We start from the raw sequence: 19,134 nt of genomic DNA, 5'->3' as shown, positions 1-19,134 counted from the left end.
TTTAGTCTACTTTCACACTTTCATAAGCTCCGCCCACACAGTGCTGCAGAGCGATCTGTGCCTGCAGGGAAGAGAGGTATGTGAGCTTCAGGAGCGGGACAAGGTGAGTAGTTACGGTGTTTTTTTTGTTTGGTTTTTAATACAGAGGGGGCACAGAGGGCACTACTACTATGGAGGGGGCACTACTACTATAGAGGGGGCACAGAGGGCACTACTACTATAGAGGGGGCACAGAGGGCACTACTACTATAGAGGGGGCACAGAGGGCACTACTACTATAGAGGGGGCACAGAGGGCACTACTACTATAGAGGGGGCACAGAGGGCACTACTACTATAGAAGGGGCACAGAGGGCACTACTACTATAGAGGGGGCACAGAGGGCACTACTACTATAGAGGGGGCACAGAGGGCACTACTACTATAGAGGGGGCACTACTACTATAGAGGGGGCACAGAGGGCACTACTACTATAGAGGGGGCACAGAGGGCACTACTACTATAGAGGGGGCACAGAGGGCACTACTACTATAGAGGGGGCACAGAGGGCACTACTACTATAGAGGGGACACAGAGGGCACTACTACTATGGAGGGGCACAGAGGGCACTACTACTATGGAGGGGACACAGAGGGCATTACTATGGAGGGGGCATAGAGGGCATTACTATGGAGGGGGCACAGAGGGCATTACTAAAGTGAAGGGGGCACAATGGGCATTTCTACTATGGAGGGTGCACAGAGCCAGAGGGCATTACTACAATGAAGGTGGCACAGAGGGCATTATTACTGTGAAGGGGGCACAAAAGGCATTATTACTATAAAGGGGGCAAAGGGCATTATTACTATGAAGGGGGCACAATGGGCATTATTACTGTGAAGGGGCACAATGGGCATTATTACTGTGAAGGGGGCACAATGGGGATTATTACTGTGAAGGGGGCACAATGGGGATTATTACTGTGAAGGGGGCACAATGGGGATTATTACTGTGAAGGGGGCACAATGGGGATTATTACTGTGAAGGGGGCACAATGGGGATTATTACTGTGAAGGGGGCACAATGGGGATTATTACTGTGAAGGGGGCACAATGGGGATTATTACTGTGAAGGGGGCACAATGGGGATTATTACTGTGAAGGGGGCACAATGGGGATTATTACTGTGAAGGGGGCACAATGGGGATTATTACTGTGAAGAAGGCACAAAGAGAGCATTACAACTGTGAAAGAGGCACATAGAACGCATAACTACTGTGAGGGTGGCACAGAGAAGGCATAACTACTGTGGGGGGGGGGCACAATGTGGGCATAACTACTGTGAGAGGGCACACATATGTACAAAACTACTGTGGAAGTTGTACAATGAGGGCAATACTACTGTAAAGGGGTACAATTATTATTTTTTAAGTATTGGGGAGGGGGGCCAGAGAAAGGACCTGCCCCGGGTACCATACACCCTAGGCATGCCACTGAGCTTGACCACCAATCCCCCTAAAAAAAAATGAAATTAACCCATTCTAGTACTTTTCTGATACAAGCAGTTCTGTGAACATTTATGTAAGCAGTAAGCAATGCTTTGCCGGTTCTATCTGAATCTTTCTGCCTAGGTTGTGAGACACATGGATGCATAAGCCTAAAAGCTTGCACTCACTTTGGAGGCGTATATATGAATAAAACAGAAGCTTTATACAATGTTACACATTCAGCAAGTTTTCATTTTCTGCATAAACCAACCTGTACATCTGGTCGGTTGTGTTTCCCCAAGCCAGCACTGATTATACTACCTACGCAGGTTTAGACACTCAGAAGAATGTACAAAACCAACAAAGATTTTGAATTAGACAGATTAAGTCAGCAAATAGAAGATGTTCGGAATAAATGCATTAATTTCAAATCATCTGACTACATTACTGTAAAATTTACAAAAATGTTTCATATTTAAAGGGGTTTTCTGGCATTATGATATTGATTATATATCCTCAGGATAGGTGATCATTATTTGATCGGTGGGGGTTAGACTCTCAGCACCACCGCTGATCAGCTGTTTGAAGAGACCATGGCGCTCCAGTGACCACCGTAGTCTCTTCCTAGGACTAGGTCACGTTCATTGGTCACATGGCATGGGTGGAGCTCATTCCCATTGAAGTGAAGGTTATCAAAATTCAACCGCTGGAAAAACCCCTTTAAAATATAAGTTGCAATTATATCCTTTACCAATAGATTAGGATACTGGTTCAATAGCACATCACAAGTGGAATTAAAGAGGACCTTTCACCAGTTTTTACTTTAGCGATACCTCACACTGTAGCCCATGTTCCCTAGCGGTCATATCGCTAATTGTTTTCATGATATGCTCCTCTGTTCCCCCGCTGTGCCCCTCGTTCTGTTTAGGCGCCCTGTATGCTAATTAATAGAATCGGAACAGGGAGGAGGAGACATCAGCTTTTCTCAGTGGGCGTCTATTTGGCTGTGGCGCTGTCCAATCACAGCAGAGCGCGTCACAGCCAGGGAGAAGGTGACTGACATCACAGGTGGGTTTGAGTTTAATAAGCTGCTGCGACATCACAAGCGGATTCTAGTTAGGCAAGCTGTCTATGAAAGAGTCATGAGGAATCCCTAACTGGAAATGGTACCCGGAAATCTGAAAAGTGCTGCTCTTACTAAGGCTCCATTCACACATCCGCAATTCCATTCCACATTTTGTGGAACGGAATCGCGGACCCATTCATTTCTATTGTGTGGCCCCGATCCAGAATTGCGAACCCGCACTTCCGGGTCCGCAATTCCGATCCTGAAAAAAATAAAACATGTCCTATTCTTGTCCGCAATAGCGGACAAGAATAGGCATATTCTCTTAGTGCTGGCAATGTGCGGTCCGCAAAATGTGCTGTCCGTGTTTTGCGGATCCGCAAAACACACACGGATGTGTGAATGGACCCTTAGTGTGCAGTCAGAGGGTCCCGCTACCTGGACGGTGATCCTGGAAGCAAGCCCAAAGACGGGTGTGAGGGTGCACTAGTAATCAGTTGTCTAGATAGGTCATCAATATCAGATCGGCAGGGGCTCCACTCCCGACACCACTGTCGATCCGCTGTTTGAGGAGACTGCAGCGCTAAGTTGAGCACCGTGGCCTATTCCTAGGCCAATGACGTTATGTTCATCAGTCACATGGCGTAAATGCAGCTCAGTCCCATTCAACTCCTGGAAAACCCCTTCAAAATACAGGTTCCATAGCACATCTAGAATCACCCCTGTCAACACTGCGGATTTTATGATGCATATCTTTTGGGAGAAGTGGATCAAACTACTCTCCCTCCACCCCCACACACACCCCTATCGTGTGAAAAGGCTACAAGTCATTAATTCTGGACTCCTATTTATGGCAACCTGCAGTCTATGAATGAAGAGTGTAGACAGCAAGTGCAGCAGCTCTCCATGTTTATTATTGGGTCGCACCTGCTGCTGAAGGGAGTCATTCCAATAAGAACACTACATTACAGAATTGTAATGTACGACAACACTTTAAAAGCACACGTTTGTCAAATCATTTCAACACATATTAACCTATATGTGACTATTTCATTATTTTATTTTTTTGTTTAAAAAAGGGTGGATTTTATTTCTGGACTAGCAGAAGGACCCAGCTTCTCACGGGTATATTTCATCTATTTCATTTAATGTTTGTATGTGTCGTTAAAGGGAACCTGTCACAGGGATTTTGTGTATAGAGCTGAGGACATGGGTTGCTAGATGGTCGCTAGCACATCTGCAATACCCAGTCCCCATAGCTCTGTGTGCTTTTATTGTGTAAAAAAAATAATAGATTTGATACATATGCAAATCAACCTGAGATGAGTCCTGTACGTGAGATAAGTCAGGGACAGGATTCATCTCAGGTTCATTTGCATATGTATCAAATCTATTATTTTTTTTACACAATAAGAGCACACAGAGCTATAGGGACTGGGTATTGCGGATGTGCTAGCGGCCATCTAGTAACCCATGTCCTCAGCTCTATACACAAAATCACGGTGACAGGTTTCCTTTAAAAGATAGTATCCCATAACAGTGACCTCTACAGCACCCCGCCCCTTTAACAGTGAACTCCACAGTCCCCCACCCCTTAAAGGGATTCTGTCACCAAGTTTTAGGCTATAGAGATGCGGACATGCACGGCTAGATCGCCGCTAGTATGTCCGCAATATACCGGTCCTATAGGGCTGTGTGCTTTTATTTTCTTTAAAAAAGGATTTTAGAGATATGCAAATTAGTCTTGTAAGGTGCCCAAGGGTCTGCACGAACCTTCCTGGTGCCCAGCCACGCCCACCTGTGAAGGAGCCCAGCACCGCCTATGTCCTCCGAATCTCCTCCTTTCGTCACAGTTAGATAGCCGTAATCTCGCGATGCGCAAGCTCGGTATAGTGTTCCTTCCCTGTGCTGGCATCAGCCTCAGGGAAGGAACTGCGCATGCGCGAGCTCGCACATCGCTAGATTACGGCAATCTATTGGTGACGAAAGGAGGAGATTCGGAGGACATAGGCAGTGCTGGGCTCCTTCACAGGCGGGCGTGGCTGGGCACCAGGAAGGTTCGTACAGACCCTTGGGCACCTACAAGACTAATTTACATATCTCTAAAATCCTTTTTTAAAGAAAATAAAAGCACACAGCCCTATAGGACAGGTATATTGCGTACATGCTAGCGGCGATCTAGCCGTGCATGTCCGTATCTCTATAGCCTAAAAATTGGTGACAGAATCCCTTTAACACTGACCCCCCCCCCACAGTGCCCTGCCACTTGAAAATGGGACCTCCACAGCAGTCCATCCCCTTAACTTTGACCTTCACAGCAGCCCGCCCCTTTAACAGTGAGTTTCATAGCACCCCACTCCCTTGACAGTGACCTACACAGTACCTTGCTGCCTTAACAGTGACCTCCACAGCAGTTGCCCCTTTAATAGTGGCCCCTGCCCCCTTAAGGCAGAGTTCACACGAACGTGTGTGACCCGTGCCCGTGCTGCAGCCCGCAAATTGCGGACCGCAATGCACGATCGCCGGCCGTAGGTCAGCCGCATAGGATCGCGGACCCATTCACTTTAATGGGTCCGCGATCCGCAAAAAGATAGAACATGTCCTATCTTTTTGCGGAACGGAAGTACGGGACGCAACCCCACGGAAGCACTCAGTAGTGCTTCCGAGGGGTCCCGTTTTGTGCGGCCGTTCCGCAATTCTGGATTTGCGGAACACAATTTGCGGGCCACAATACGGCCACGGATCACACACGTTCGTGTGAACTAGGCCTAACAGCGACCTTCACAGTGCCTGGCCCCTTTAATACTAGGGCTACACGACGACATGTGTCACGCAACATTTTGTCTCAACAATTTTTATAATGATAGGCTATGGTGTCGCACTGCGACATGTGACATGCTGCGACTGCGGCACGTGACATGCTGCGACTGCGGCACGACAGTTGCAAAAAATCCATCCAAGACGCAGTCGCAGCATGTCACATGTCGCAGTGCAACACCATAGACTATCATTAAAAAAATTGTCGCGTGACATTGGTGTGACATCAATGTCACGTGACACATGTAGCAGTGTAGTTGTGCCCTATGTGTCGTGCGACTTATTGTTGCGCGACACATGTGGTCGTGTAGCCCTAGCCTAAAGCTGACCGACAGCAGTGAAGAAAAATGGCTGAGTTGTTATGGAAACCTGGAGTAAAACTGTGTGTATGTGGAGACTAAGGGCCTGCAAGCTTCTATTGGCTGATAAGGGGCATGTGACCTTGTGTATGGCAGTTGGGATATGAAGAGGAAGACTTGCAGGCTTGTATTGGATAATGCAGGTCATTTTTTGGGAATCTCAGGAACGGTACGTCCTAGAGAGCTGTAACCCCCCCCACAAGATTTCTTTCCAGGTAGCAAGGGATGTGTATACCAAGTTTCGTTGAAATCGATGGTTGCGTTTTTGAGTGATCGCGGAACATACATACACACATATATACTTTATATATATATATATATATTTTTTTTATTTCTTTTGTGAAGCAACTCTATGTACACTAGTTGCTGTCCAGAGTCTTTAAAAGGGTCATCCAAAACTACAAAATTGATGGCCTATCCTCAGAACAGGTCTTCGATATTCGATCTGTTGGGGTCCAACGCATGATGCCCCAGACGATCACTTGTTTGAAGAGGCCACAGCACTCTGGTGAGCACTGCGGCCTCTTCCTAGGCAAATGGCGTCATGTTCATCAGTCACTTGGCCTGGGAGTAGCTCAGTCCCATTCAAGTGACCAAACACAGCTGCTATCCAATGGATGGTGCTGTGCTTGGTAAGCTGCGGCCTCCTCAAACAGCTGAACAGCGGCGACGTTGGGTGTCAGACCTTGCCGGTCTGATACTGATTGACCTATCCTCAGGATAGGCTATCAATATTAAACACCCAGAAAGCCCCTTTACATCCTCTCTGGCAGAGAGTATCACTCTTTGTTAGACCAGGGAGGAGTGAGGAGTGGTGACTCAAAAGCACCACACCTCCACTATGCCAGCGGGGTGGCTGGTCAGGGCGTATCACATTATACTAATCAATGCACCTCTCCTGTTTGCATGCTTATCAAGGACTATCCAGAGAACAATAGAACTGTCATTCTGTCAGTCTTTCCAATGCTCCACTACCATTCTAGAGAGGATTACCTTGCAGATAAAATGAGATTACTTTGCTCATATGTTGTACTCATTTTAATAATCCACTGTGCCTCGCCTGCATGGCTTAGTGGGAAAGGGATGTGGCTTGGTGCACCATAAATTGGCACAAGATTCTGTTGTACATAAGCTTCAATGGTATAAAGTTAGACAAAGGTATCTAGGGGTCCACTAAACTTATCATCCAGTATGTGCCACTGTGATCATTTTGGCTAAACTGTCTGCAGTTCACACGGTCCACATTTTAGACAAGATGAGTAAATCTGTCCCACTGAGTTTAGAAAAATATCTGTTTCTGATGGACATATCCCTTTAACACAGCACAGACTTCGAATCCAACCTTGGGACTTTTCGTCCACCTACACTGCTCTACAGCATATTAACGAGAAGTCTCCCTTATTGGCATAATTAAAGGGGTTATCCATGATAAATGTAAAAAATTTAAATTAGGCAATACAGTACATGACAAATTGTGAGCCTCATATGAAACCAAAGTCCATGGGGTGTGTCCTTTCTGCCTCAGCTCAGGGGGCATGTCCTGTGCTGCAGCTCTCTAGCTGTAAAGGCTCTTTCACATGTCAGTGAATCACAGATGTGTGCTGTCTGTGGTCTCCATGGACAGCACATGCATCCATTGACTTTAATGTGCATAGTCACAGGTCAGTGGTTTTCCACAGAATGTGGGTGTGTGGTAATACCACGGTACCACGCACTGTTTTGTCTGTCATTACACATTATAGTATATGAATCCGTGAAAACCATGGACACAACATGGAGGCTCAGAAGATGCTCTGGAAACCAATTTTCATCCTAACCGTGTCCGTGAAACATGGATTACACATGGACTGAAAACCACCCAACAATGGACAAAACACGGATGATCACAGGCAGTGTCCAAGGAGAAACACAGACCTAACTGGTAGCAGTTGAAGGATGGAACTGAGCATGTATGACCAACTTACTAGATGGATGTGCACATTACTATATAGAGTAAACACCAGGGGGCGCCATTATAATGAATTAAAGAGAATATCTCACAACCAGAACATTTTTGTGACCAAGTAAATAAAAAAAAGGAAGTAGTTTTTTATGTTGAGTTATACTGAAATCACATTTTATGGTAATACAACCCCTAAGGTACATTTAAAAAAATTTTACATCACTGATAGGCTACTTTCACACTAGCATTTTGGCTTTTCGTTTGCGAGATCGGTTCAGGGCTCTCACAAGCGGTCCAAAAGGGATCATTTTTGCCCTAATGCATTCTGAATGGAAAAGGATCCACTCAGAATGCATCAGTTTGTCTCCGTTCAGTCACCATTCCGCTTGCAGCGTTTAGCTGAGCCAAATGGATCCGTCCTGACACACAATGTAAGTCAATGGGTACGGATGTAAGTCAATGGGGACACAATAGAAAACGGATCCGTCCCCCATTGACTTTCAATGGTGTTCATGACGGATCAGTCATGGCTATAGAAGACCTAATGCAACCGGATCCGTTCATGACAGATGCAGGCGGTTGTATTATTGTAACGGAAGCGTTCTTGCAGAGCCATGACGGATCCGCAAAAACGCTAGGGTGAAAGTAGCCTTAGACAGACCGCTTAAAGGGCTTCTGTCACTCCACTAAACTCATTATTTTTTTTTTGTCTCCTTAAAATCCTTATGCTGCGATTTCTTAATATATAGGGCTATTACTCAGTTTGGTTCAGTAGTTATATAAAAAAAAAAAACTGACTTTTATAATATGTAAATTACCTCTCTAGCAGCAGATAGGGCGGCTAACTGCTGCTAGCAGCCGCATCCTCCATTCATAATGACGCCCCCTCCTCATGTTGATTGACAGGACCAGCCAATGCGCTCGTCCTCTGACTGGCCCTGTCTGCGTTTTAAATCTCGCGCCGGTCTTCAGTTGGCGCAGGCGCACTGAGTGGAGGACGCTCGCTCGGCGGCTCCATCCTCAGGGCGCCTGCACCGATGACGTCACATGTAGACCAGGCGCACTGAGGATGGAGTCGCCGAGCGAGCGTCCTCCACTCAGTGCGCCTGCGCCAACTGAAGACCGGCGCGAGATTTAAAACGCAGACAGGGCCAGTCAGAGGACGAGCGCATTGGCTGGTCCTGTCAATCAACATGAGGAGGGGGCGTCATTATGAATGGAGGATGCGGCTGCTAGCAGCAGGTAGCCGTCCTACTTGCTGGTAGAGAGGTAATTTACATATTATAAAAGTCAGTTTTTTTATATAACTACTGAACCAAACTGAGTAATAGCCCTATATATTGAGAAATCGCAGCATAAGGATTTTAAGGAGACAAAAAAAAAAAAATATATGAGTTTAGTGGAGTGACAGAAGCCCTTTAAGTAATGAACAGAACATAAAAAGATCCTTCAATATTTTGTCAGCTACGTAAGGAAATGCTATTATCAAGGTTCTTACCTGACAAGAGGGATGTGATCTAACGTGCAGCAAGTTCCATCAGTCGGTGATTCACAGGTGTGATTATACACCCTGCCAAAAGAAACATGCACGATTACATAAGAATCGCAGGAAACACAATCAACTACAGCAGTCATTTAAAAAAAAAAAAAGTATTAAAAAAACATACGTAGAAGCGCAATACAAAAATAAAACGGCACAATCAATATAGTTTACTGTATGAGCATTGATTTGTTACATTCAATATTTAAATCACATTATTTATATTTAATGACATTCTCTGCGGTGCCGATTTCCCACAATCCCTCCTGGCAGAACACGCTGTGTACAATGAGCCAGTAGGTGCCCGAGAGCTGTGGGGTCTGGTAAGTGACAGGCCGAGCAGATTACCCTTAAACAGTTTGCATTATGCTGACATTCCCAAATTTTCTTTTAAAGACTACAGTTCCCATGACATCGAATAAACCATCATGAAGAACCAAACAAGCCAGTCTAGGTGCACATTTGTGGCTGACGTCGTATATACACTTGGTGGCGGCACATTTATCAGCTGGTGGAAAGGAAAACTGGCTTAGCTGCCCATAGCAACCAATCAGATTAATCCTGTCATTTTCAAAAGGCACTCTGAAAAATGAAAGGTGGAATCCGATTGGTTACTATGGACAAGGAAGGGTACTTTCAGACTTGCGGCAGAGGATTCCGGCAGGTAGTTCAGTCGCCGGAACTGCCTGCCGGATCCGTCAAAACGCATGCAAACTGATAGCATTTGTCAGACGGATGCGGATCCTGATCTATCTGACAAATGCATTGAAATGCCGGATCCGTCTCTCCAGTGTCACCCGGAAAAACGGATCCAGAATTTTTTTTTTTCCTTCACATTTTTGGCAGAATGGATCTGAACCAAGTTAATCAACTTTAGACTAATGTTTATGCCCATTGTCAACTTTAAAGCAAAAAGTTATGGTGGGGGACATTTATCAATAATGGCATAATTTGCGCCCAAAAATACTGACATTACAAATCAAAAGTGCAGATTTATTTCACCTTATATTAAAAAGGGGCACGCCACTTTTAAAATGTGATGTTTAAAAAATATAAACCTGATTATCCGCCTATTCCTCTCCATTTTAACACCAATGGCACTAAAATGCAACTTTTTTAAACCAAAATGCGCCATTCAAGCCACCCCCCCCCGACAGACTACACTTGAGACTTTGAAGCATATTTGCGAAATTTCCACTGGTAAATTGCAACTTTTGTCTCACACTTGAGACATTTGTGATGAATGTCACTTTACTGACAGAACCCTGCTGTTTAGGCTCATTTATATTAGATAAAAAACTAAATGCTTCCTGTTTTAATACTTCCCTATTACTTTTTACCACCACGAGTTGCTTTTTCTTTTCAAAAATGTGACTTTGTGACAAAAAGTCGCATTTTTATTCCTTAAATGCGACTTTTTACACAAAACACCACTGGCTGGCTTATTTGTCCTAAACACATTGAGCCATTTCAGCAGATAAGAGGAAGATAAATGAGGTGTAATATGCGCCAATTTGATAGCCCCGCCCACTGACATTTATAAGTCATTTCTGGCGTGATGCATTCTTTATGGTGAAAATTCTGGGGAAAACAGTTGATATACTTGGCGCAAATCTTTTTGGCGCATCTTGCGCCATAATTCTGGTGCAACATGATTAGTAAATGTCCCCCATGGACATGAACTATTTACTACTGGGCTAGTTGATAGACAGGTTTAAAAAAAAATAAACTTTTTTCCCCCAAAAAAACTCCTTTCAAGCATTCAAGAGTCTACGTGGTCTTGAATACGAGCCATACACATAAACTTGCAATAGAATTAAACAGTAACAGAAAACAGAAAAGTTAAGATTAACTCCACAGGATTTTTTAGAAGCAAATATTTAACTCATACTGCAAACTCCACTAAACGCTTGCAAATGAGGGCAAAATGTACATTTTCAAATAGGCCAATTTGTGTTTTCACACATTTTCAGTGTCACTATTGCCAAAAGAAATTGACAGTGATCTAATGCTACAATGTTTTCTCCAACACAATCCAAGGCGTTGTTCCCATCGGAGTTATTTCCGTTGTTCTAGAAAGCTCAGATCCTTCGCATGAAGAACACAAATGTTGCCAGAACAAACCCTTTTGACTATAATGGGGCCCATTTGGTTTAAGTCATGGGGCTTGGCACAATGGCATAAAGCCGAACAAAGGTTTCACCAAAATAATGCTCTCTGGATATAAATCGCTTGGTACGGTAGCCCTATGTTTTTACAGAGCTCTAGAAGTGTTGGGAACAGTATTTTAATGTGCATTTCTAAAACAATTATGTCTGTAGTAATGCTACACAGTATTAAAGGGATGTTCCGAGACTTTAGTATTGGGGGTTATACTTAGGAAAGGCAAATATCTGCTTGTGCTGGTCCTACTCCAGGCACGATGAAGAACCTCCACTCAGCTGATCAGCAAATATGCTGTAAGCTGGACCCTACTAAATACACATACCCCATCATAAGGATATGTCATCAATATTAAAAGGGGTTTCCAGGACTTTTATACTGATGCCCTATCCTTTATATAGGTCATCCATTTCTGATCAAAGAGGGTATGGCAAATCCATAGGGCTTTTAGAAACAGCTGAGGCATATTGTTTGTGGAACTGAATAGTGTAACCGTCATACATTATTTAGGAGTCTAGCTTTATACGCAAACCTGTCAAACACACCAATGGGTCACTCCCTTTTATATAACCAAGTCTACAATAGTTAAAAGGAGACAGGTTAGGCTAGTTTCACACTAGTGTTCACAGATTTGGTAGTCTGTTCCCGCTTAGGAAGAACCTCCTGGAGATCTCTGGATCCAGCATTGCCAGACGCTGCAGGAATGCCCATTGGCCCGATTGACTATAATACGACAGATCTGGCTGCAACCCAGCAAATATGCAGTGAACTGGTCGGACAAATGACGCTGTGCTGCGGGCATTCAGACAGCGTCCAGCAATGCCGGATGCAAAAAGATGGAGCATTGAACGCTAGCATAAGATAGTGGATAGAAATTGGATAGTGGGTGAAACCTGGATCTGGTGTTTTAGCAGCATTTGTTACATGCTTTTATACAGGGCCCGCGTCCTAATCTGGCAAACCCGGGCCCAATGCTCCTGGGGGGCCCACTGAGCTGCTATGAGCACTTCCATCAATACAGATTGAAGCTCTCATTGCTGTCATTTTACTTACGCAGTACCCCTTTGGTGGGCCCTCTGAGTCACATGAGGCCGGCTGCTGCAGAGACTCAGACACACCCCTTCTACACAGGATATGCTGCCTGAGGAGAGAGACCGGCAGGGCTGGAGCAGAAGTGTGAACATAGGTTGTCAGTGAGTCTGCACTGTGAAGGGCTGGAGCAGAAGTGTGAACACAGGTTGTCAGTGAGTCTGCACTGTGACTGTCTTCTCTGTGGGACAGGAGGGGGGGGGGGGGGGACTCTTCGATCTGCTGCTGGATGTTGCTTCATTCTATTTAGTTGTTTTATTGTTTCATTAAGCAGTTTGCCTCCATGACACCTGTCCCTCCACCATATCCTGTTCTATCTCATCCTCATGGAGCCCCTCTGTCTCCTTTCCTCCCTCATGTATCCAGAGCTCCTGTTCCACCCTCCTATCTCCTATTGCTGCCCTGCACAGACCTCCTGCCACTACTTGTTGTACAAATCCCCTCAGAGCCCCTTCCACCTACTTGCTGTGTCCACCCCTCCTGTCCATCGAGGGCCCCTGTCTCACTCCTCTGCCTCTCATTATGGCGGCATCTGAACCGCATTCACCATAAGGACCTTCTAACGTCACAGGGTCATGTGACTGTGCCCCCCCCCACACTGTACTGTGCCCCTCACCCCGTACTGTGCCCCTTTATACCCTGCATTGTGCCCTCTTACCACACCATGTACAGTGTCCCTAGTTATTCCCTGTACTGTGTCCGTTCCCCTTCCATACAGTATAACCCCCAGTGTGGGGGCGACTGGGGGTCATTCTGAATGGAGGGCCACTGTGGGGTCATTATACTGTGAGGACCCTTTACATAGTATAATGAGCCCCAGTGTCCCCCATTCAGTATAATGACCCCCAGAGCCCCCATTCAATATAATGACCCCCAGTGCCCCCTCCATATAGTATTCCCCCAGTGTGGGGGCTACTGGGGGTCATTATTCTGAATGGGGGGTGACTGGGGGTTATTATTCTAAATGGAGGGCCGCTGTGAAGTCATTATACTGTGTGAAGGGCCACTAGTGGTCATTATACTGTATAGGGGCCACTAGGGGTCATTATATCATTTGGGAAAAACAAGGGTGACATGTAAATGTAAAAAAATGCCTCAAGGGGGCCCACTGGGATTTATCGCCCAAGGGCCCACATGGACCTGGAGCCAGCCCTGCTTTTATACTTCAACTATGATTTTAACTGTGTCTGTCGGTCTCCTTGCTTTTTTCACCTAATGACTCCCTGCTGGATAAGATCTAAAACCGCATGGCGTGAATACCTATGAGCAAGTGACCATAAATTCTGAGCTCAGCTGGGAGTAACTTCCTACTGCTGGTGTGACAAGCAGTGATTGCGAGACATCTGTGCCGAGCGTGTACGTGGAGTCGGTGGAAGGAGATACAGGACTGAATAGGAGGCCTTCTTACCCTCAACCTCTTCTGAGGTGGTCGTGGTGGTAAATCCCTGAGACCTCTGTGTTACTACTGGAAGAGACGTTTAGAGATACTTTTGCCTTTTCTGATACAGTGTTAACAGGAGCATTGGGCCTGCTCCTAATCTCTTAGTGCTCTGTTTCTTCCATAGCGGATCACTGCTCAACTAATTATATATATCGATTAATGTAAAACTAGCCTTACTTGGTTATCCAAGTCATGTCTTAAGGCCTTTTTAAAAAAAGGTCAGACACCGACTTCTAGGATAGCTAATACTACTTATATATGCCCACAAATATTTAAGGACCTTTTCTACCAGCACCATTAAACATAAGAAAAATGTAAGTTCTGGTCAAATAGATAAATTTTATAGCTTTATTGTTATAGTACAAATGGGTAAAAACAAAATATATGGTAGCTAATGAAAAAAAGGGGAATCCTTCAATACAGAGTAAACTGATACCGCAGCCAAAAGTTATCATACAATTGATATAACTAGATGAGATGATACCAGTTATAACACATTACTTACAGTCCTGATCAAAAGTTTAAGACCACTTGAAAAATGGCAAAAAATCTTATTTTACATTGTTGGATCTTAACAAGGTTCCAAGTAGAGCTTCAACATGCAACAAGAAGAAATGAGAGTGAGACAAAACATTTTTTGAGCATTCAATTAATTGAAAATAACGATTAAACTGAAACAGGCTGTTTTTCAGCTGATCCAAATTTTAGGACCACATGCCTTTAAAAGGCCAAATCTGTGCAAAGATGTGAATTCATTGTCATTTTCTGTCAGGTAGTCACACGTTGTGATGGCAAAGGCAAATAAACTCTCCCTTTTTGAACGTGGTCGGGTTGTTGAACTGCATAAGCAGGGTCTCTCACAGTGCGCCATCGCTGCTGAGGTGGGACGCAGTAAGACAGTCATTTGGAATTTCTTAAATGATCCTGAGGGCTATGGAACAAAAAAGTCAAGTGGAAGACCCAAAAAATTTCATCAGCACTGAGCCGGAGGATCCGATTGGTTGTCCGTCAAGACACTGGACGATCCTCGACCCAAATTAAGGCCCTTACTGGTGCTGACTGCAGCCCCATAACCATCAGACGGCATCTGAGACTGAAGGGCTTCAAAAACATCTTCAAAGACCTCGTCTCCTTGAACGCCACAGAACTGCTCGTTTGGACTTTGCAAGAGAGCACCAAACATGGGACATTCAAAGGTGGAAGAAAGTTGTATTCTCTGCTGAGAAAAAATTTAACCTTTATGGTCCAGATGGTTTCCAACGTTACTGGCATGACAAGCAGATCCCACCTGAGATGTTTTCTACGCGCCACAGTGGAGGGGGCGCCATAATGGTCTGGGGTGCTTTTTTCTTCAGTGGAACAATGGAGCTTCAGGAAGTGCAGGGGCGACAAACGGCCGCTGGCTATGTCCAGATGTTTCAGAGAGCATTCCTAATGACTGAGGGCCCTCGTCTGTGTGGTAACGACTGGGTTTTTCAACAGGACAACGCTACAGTACACAATGCCCGCAGGACAAAGGGACTTCTTCCAGGAGAATAACATCACTCTTTCGGCCCATCCTGCATGTTCCCCTGATCTAAATCCAATTGAGAACCTTTGGGGATGGATGGCAAGGGAAGTTTACAAAAATGGACAACAGTTCCAGACAGTAGATGGCCTTCGTGCGGCCGTCTTCACCACTTGGAGAAATGTTCCCACTCACCTCATGGAAACACTTGCATCAAGCATGCCGAAACAAATTTTGGAAGTGAAACAATAACGGCAGAGCTACTCATTACTGAGTTCATGTTTGGAAGTTGGATTTCAGTTTTTTTTTTTTGGGGGGGGGGGGGGGGGGGGGGGGGGGAGTTTATTTTTTTTCGGAGGTGTGGTCCTAAACTTTTGATCAGCTGAAAAACAGCCTGTTTCAGTTTAATTGTTATTTTCAATTAATTGAATGCTCAAAAAAATTTTTGGGCTCACTCCCATTTCTTCTTGTTGCATGTTAAAGCTCTACTTGGAACCTTGTTAAGATCCAACAATGTAAAATATGATCAAATATATCAATGCTTTTGATCAGGACTGTATAATAACTAATTAAATATAGTAAGTAAATCACCAAGAAGGGCATTAATAAACCATAAGGAATCAAGGTTCCAGTCAAAGGATGGGTAACACATACATGTTTGACCAATATGATGATCTTAACTGAGGAACTTAAAAAACACTGATTAGATCAGAATAATATGCAACAGGCTATAACCACCGAACACATACCGTTAGACATCGCGTGATCTAATATAGCGTGGCCAGGAGGACTACCACCTTGATCTACAATTCTCCATCTAGCTTTGTTGCTTTTACCCATTTGTACTATATAACAACAAAGCTAGAATATTTTTGGCATTTGGACCAGAACTTTCATTTTTCTTATGTTTGATTGAGTTATAGGATAGCTACTTTACATCTGGTAGAATTAGAGCAGAGCCTCTTCCCAGAATTCTAGAGGAGGGTTGCCTGCCTATAAGAATCCTCACTAGAGATGAGTGAATCTATTTGCAGATTTGGAGGAGATTTGTTATAAAAAAATCTGAATCTTTTCTGGTTCAATTCGGACGAATCTTGTAAAACGGGTAAAACGGCGCCCAGTGCATAAGCGATCAATAAGTGTTCTGTCACCACCAGGCAGGAGGTAATTTGCAGTCAGTTGCGCTCAAGCAATAACCACAGTTAATTTGCAGCAAAGATAAAAATAGATACAGTTACACCTAACGCTGTATCAGAGGGGACAGGAGAGGGAAAATGAAAAAAAATAAAATAATAATATATCACAAAACAAGATAGCTTTTCATTAAAAAATAAAAATAAAAAAATCTGTGTTTTAGAGGACTAGAGGGGGTTGTAAACCAATTTCCAGGGCAATTGGAGCTACTTTGGTTTGGAACAAGTAGATTCAAACCCAAACCAACTTTTTGAAAAATTCATTGTATCCGAAATGAACCAAACCTTGGAAGCTTCACTTATCTCTACTCTTCATGCCATTTAAGGTGCTCTCCATAAGGAGATATTGTATTCCTCAAATGTAAGTATGGACACTCAACAGTGCATTTTTTCCCTCTTTTTTAGAGGAGCACTGTACTTCAATAGAGCCCACAATGAGAGATTTCTATAATAATAATCTTCTGGTATTCCACATTGAGATACTCTATGGAGGAGAGCACTTGCTGAGTAGCAGAGATCTCGTCATTGCTCTTCTGCAGGGGTCACGGGCTGCTCACCATAAAGAGTCTCTATTGTCTGTTGTCAAATCTGCACATGACAGCCTGTAAGTCACCAGGGGGACGTCAGGAACTGAAAGCCTAACTAAACATATACAAAGGTGGAAAATTCTAGCTATACATGAAGTTTGAGGTCTGACTGCAGTTAAGGCTACATGCACACGAACATAGTTTGTTTCCGTGTCCGTTCAGTTTTTTTTGCGGATAGGATGCGGACCCATTCATTTCAATGGGTCCACAAAAAATGCAGACAGCACACCGTGTGCTGTCCGTATCAGTATGTCCATTCCGTAGCCCCACAAAAAAAAAAAAATAATAGAACATAGAAGTGATCTGCAGTGTAACAAATCATAGACAAGCTTCCAATTACATAGAATTTTCTTTCTATTGTACCTCCACCTCTTACCCATGGATGGTGTTCCTTAGGCTACTTTTACACTAGCGTTTTAGTTTTCCGTTATTGAGATCCGTCATAGGGGCTCAATACCGGAAAAAAAAGCTTCAGTTTTGTCCCATTCATTGTCAATAGGGACAAAACTGAACAGGACTGAATGCTCCAAAACGCATTCCGTTCCGTTTAGTTGCGTTCCCATACCGGAGAGCAAACGGCAACATGTTGGAGTTTGCTTTCCGTCCTGGGATGCGGAGCAAGATGGATCCGGCATGACCCCCAATGCAAGTCAATGGGGAGAGATCCGTTATCTCTGACAGAATCTGCCACAATAGAAAACGGATCTGTCCCCCATTGACTTTCAGTGGAGTTCATGACGGATCTGTCTTGGCAATGTTGAAGATAATACAACCAGATCCATTCATAACGGAAGCAGATGGTTGTATTATCAGTAACTGAAGCGTTTTTACTGAACCCTGCCGGATCCAGTAAAGACGCTATTGTGAAAGTAACCTTACTTGGGTAGTAATAACACTCTGCCCCACTTTTAACCCCTAATGACCGCCCACTGTCTTAACAGCAGGCAGTGCAGGTCCTCGGTCTGCAGTCACGTCTTTTGGCATCTGTGCAATTGAGGGGGGTTAAGGGATGCGGCGCACTCCAGCAATAAGAACAGGCTGTTAGTACCAGCCTGGGTTCTTAGTGCAGGCTCCGCTTCACAGTCAGGGCTGGAGGAAGCTTTGATCCCGGCTGTTAACCCTTTGATCATGCCGTGGTCCATAGCTCAGTATGATCAAAGGGGACTCCCCCTGCAACCTGGTCACTGGGTTTCCCAGTTGGAGACCGGGAGAGCGATGCTCAATCAGCATTCATAGGACTGCAGGGCTGTCTACTCAGTATTGCCCCAATACTGGCCTTTGTCATTGAGCATAATGTATTAGCATACAGGAAGATTTTAATACATTAAAAGTGTGAAACAAAGTCATTAAAAAGGTAATCCCATAATGCAATAAAAAAAAATTAAAAAAGATAAATAACGTAATGAAAATATTTTTTAAATCCCCCAAATTTCCATTATTTAGTGTAAAATACATTTTGTTGTGTACGCATTAAAAAAAATATATAACGATAACCTAAAGAATTTACCGTAATTGTCTTTTTCAAATATTTCTGTGGCAAAAAGTTATATTAGTTATGCCAAATAACCCTAAACAATGCCGAAAACAATGACATTTCTCCTGCATATAAAAAAAGCCTAAACAGCCACATTATGGCTGCTGAAATGCAGAGGGGGGGGGGGGGAAGGAAAAATAATTTGCTAGCCACTAAGGCCTTTTCAGGCCTGGTTATTAAGGTGTTAGGCCCCTATCACACAGGCGAGAATACCGTGCTGAACGCATTGCACCCGCACTGAATCCGGACCCATTCACTTCTATGGGGCTGTTCAGAGGAGAAGTGATTTTCACGCATCACTTGTGCGTTGCGTGAAAATCGCAACATGTTCTATATTCAGCGTTTTTCACGCAACGCAGGCCCGATAGAAATTAATGGGTCTGCGTGAATCACAAGCATCCGCAAGCAAGTGCGGATACAGTAAAAGTTTAC

The 19,134-nt window shown here is 44.3% G+C and overlaps 1 protein-coding gene across 3 annotated transcripts in view; it reads right to left on the bottom strand.

The window, feature by feature from the left end:
• LOC121003706 (transmembrane protein 150A-like) overlaps positions 1 to 19,134 on the bottom strand; it is a 133,640-nt gene that overhangs the window by 52,012 nt on the left and 62,494 nt on the right. For all 3 annotated transcript variants that reach the window (XM_040435571.1, XM_040435572.1, XM_040435573.1), the window contains exon 3: positions 9,147 to 9,218. In XM_040435571.1, the coding sequence (XP_040291505.1) occupies positions 9,147 to 9,218 (72 nt within the window). The remainder of the gene's footprint in view (positions 1 to 9,146; positions 9,219 to 19,134) is intronic.

Source organism: Bufo bufo, chromosome 6 (assembly GCF_905171765.1).
Source record: "Bufo bufo chromosome 6, aBufBuf1.1, whole genome shotgun sequence".
In the NCBI taxonomy this organism is placed as follows: Eukaryota; Metazoa; Chordata; class Amphibia; order Anura; family Bufonidae; genus Bufo; species Bufo bufo.
The sequence above is the reverse complement of the archived record's forward strand: the minus strand, read 5'-3'. Positions and strand labels throughout refer to the sequence as shown.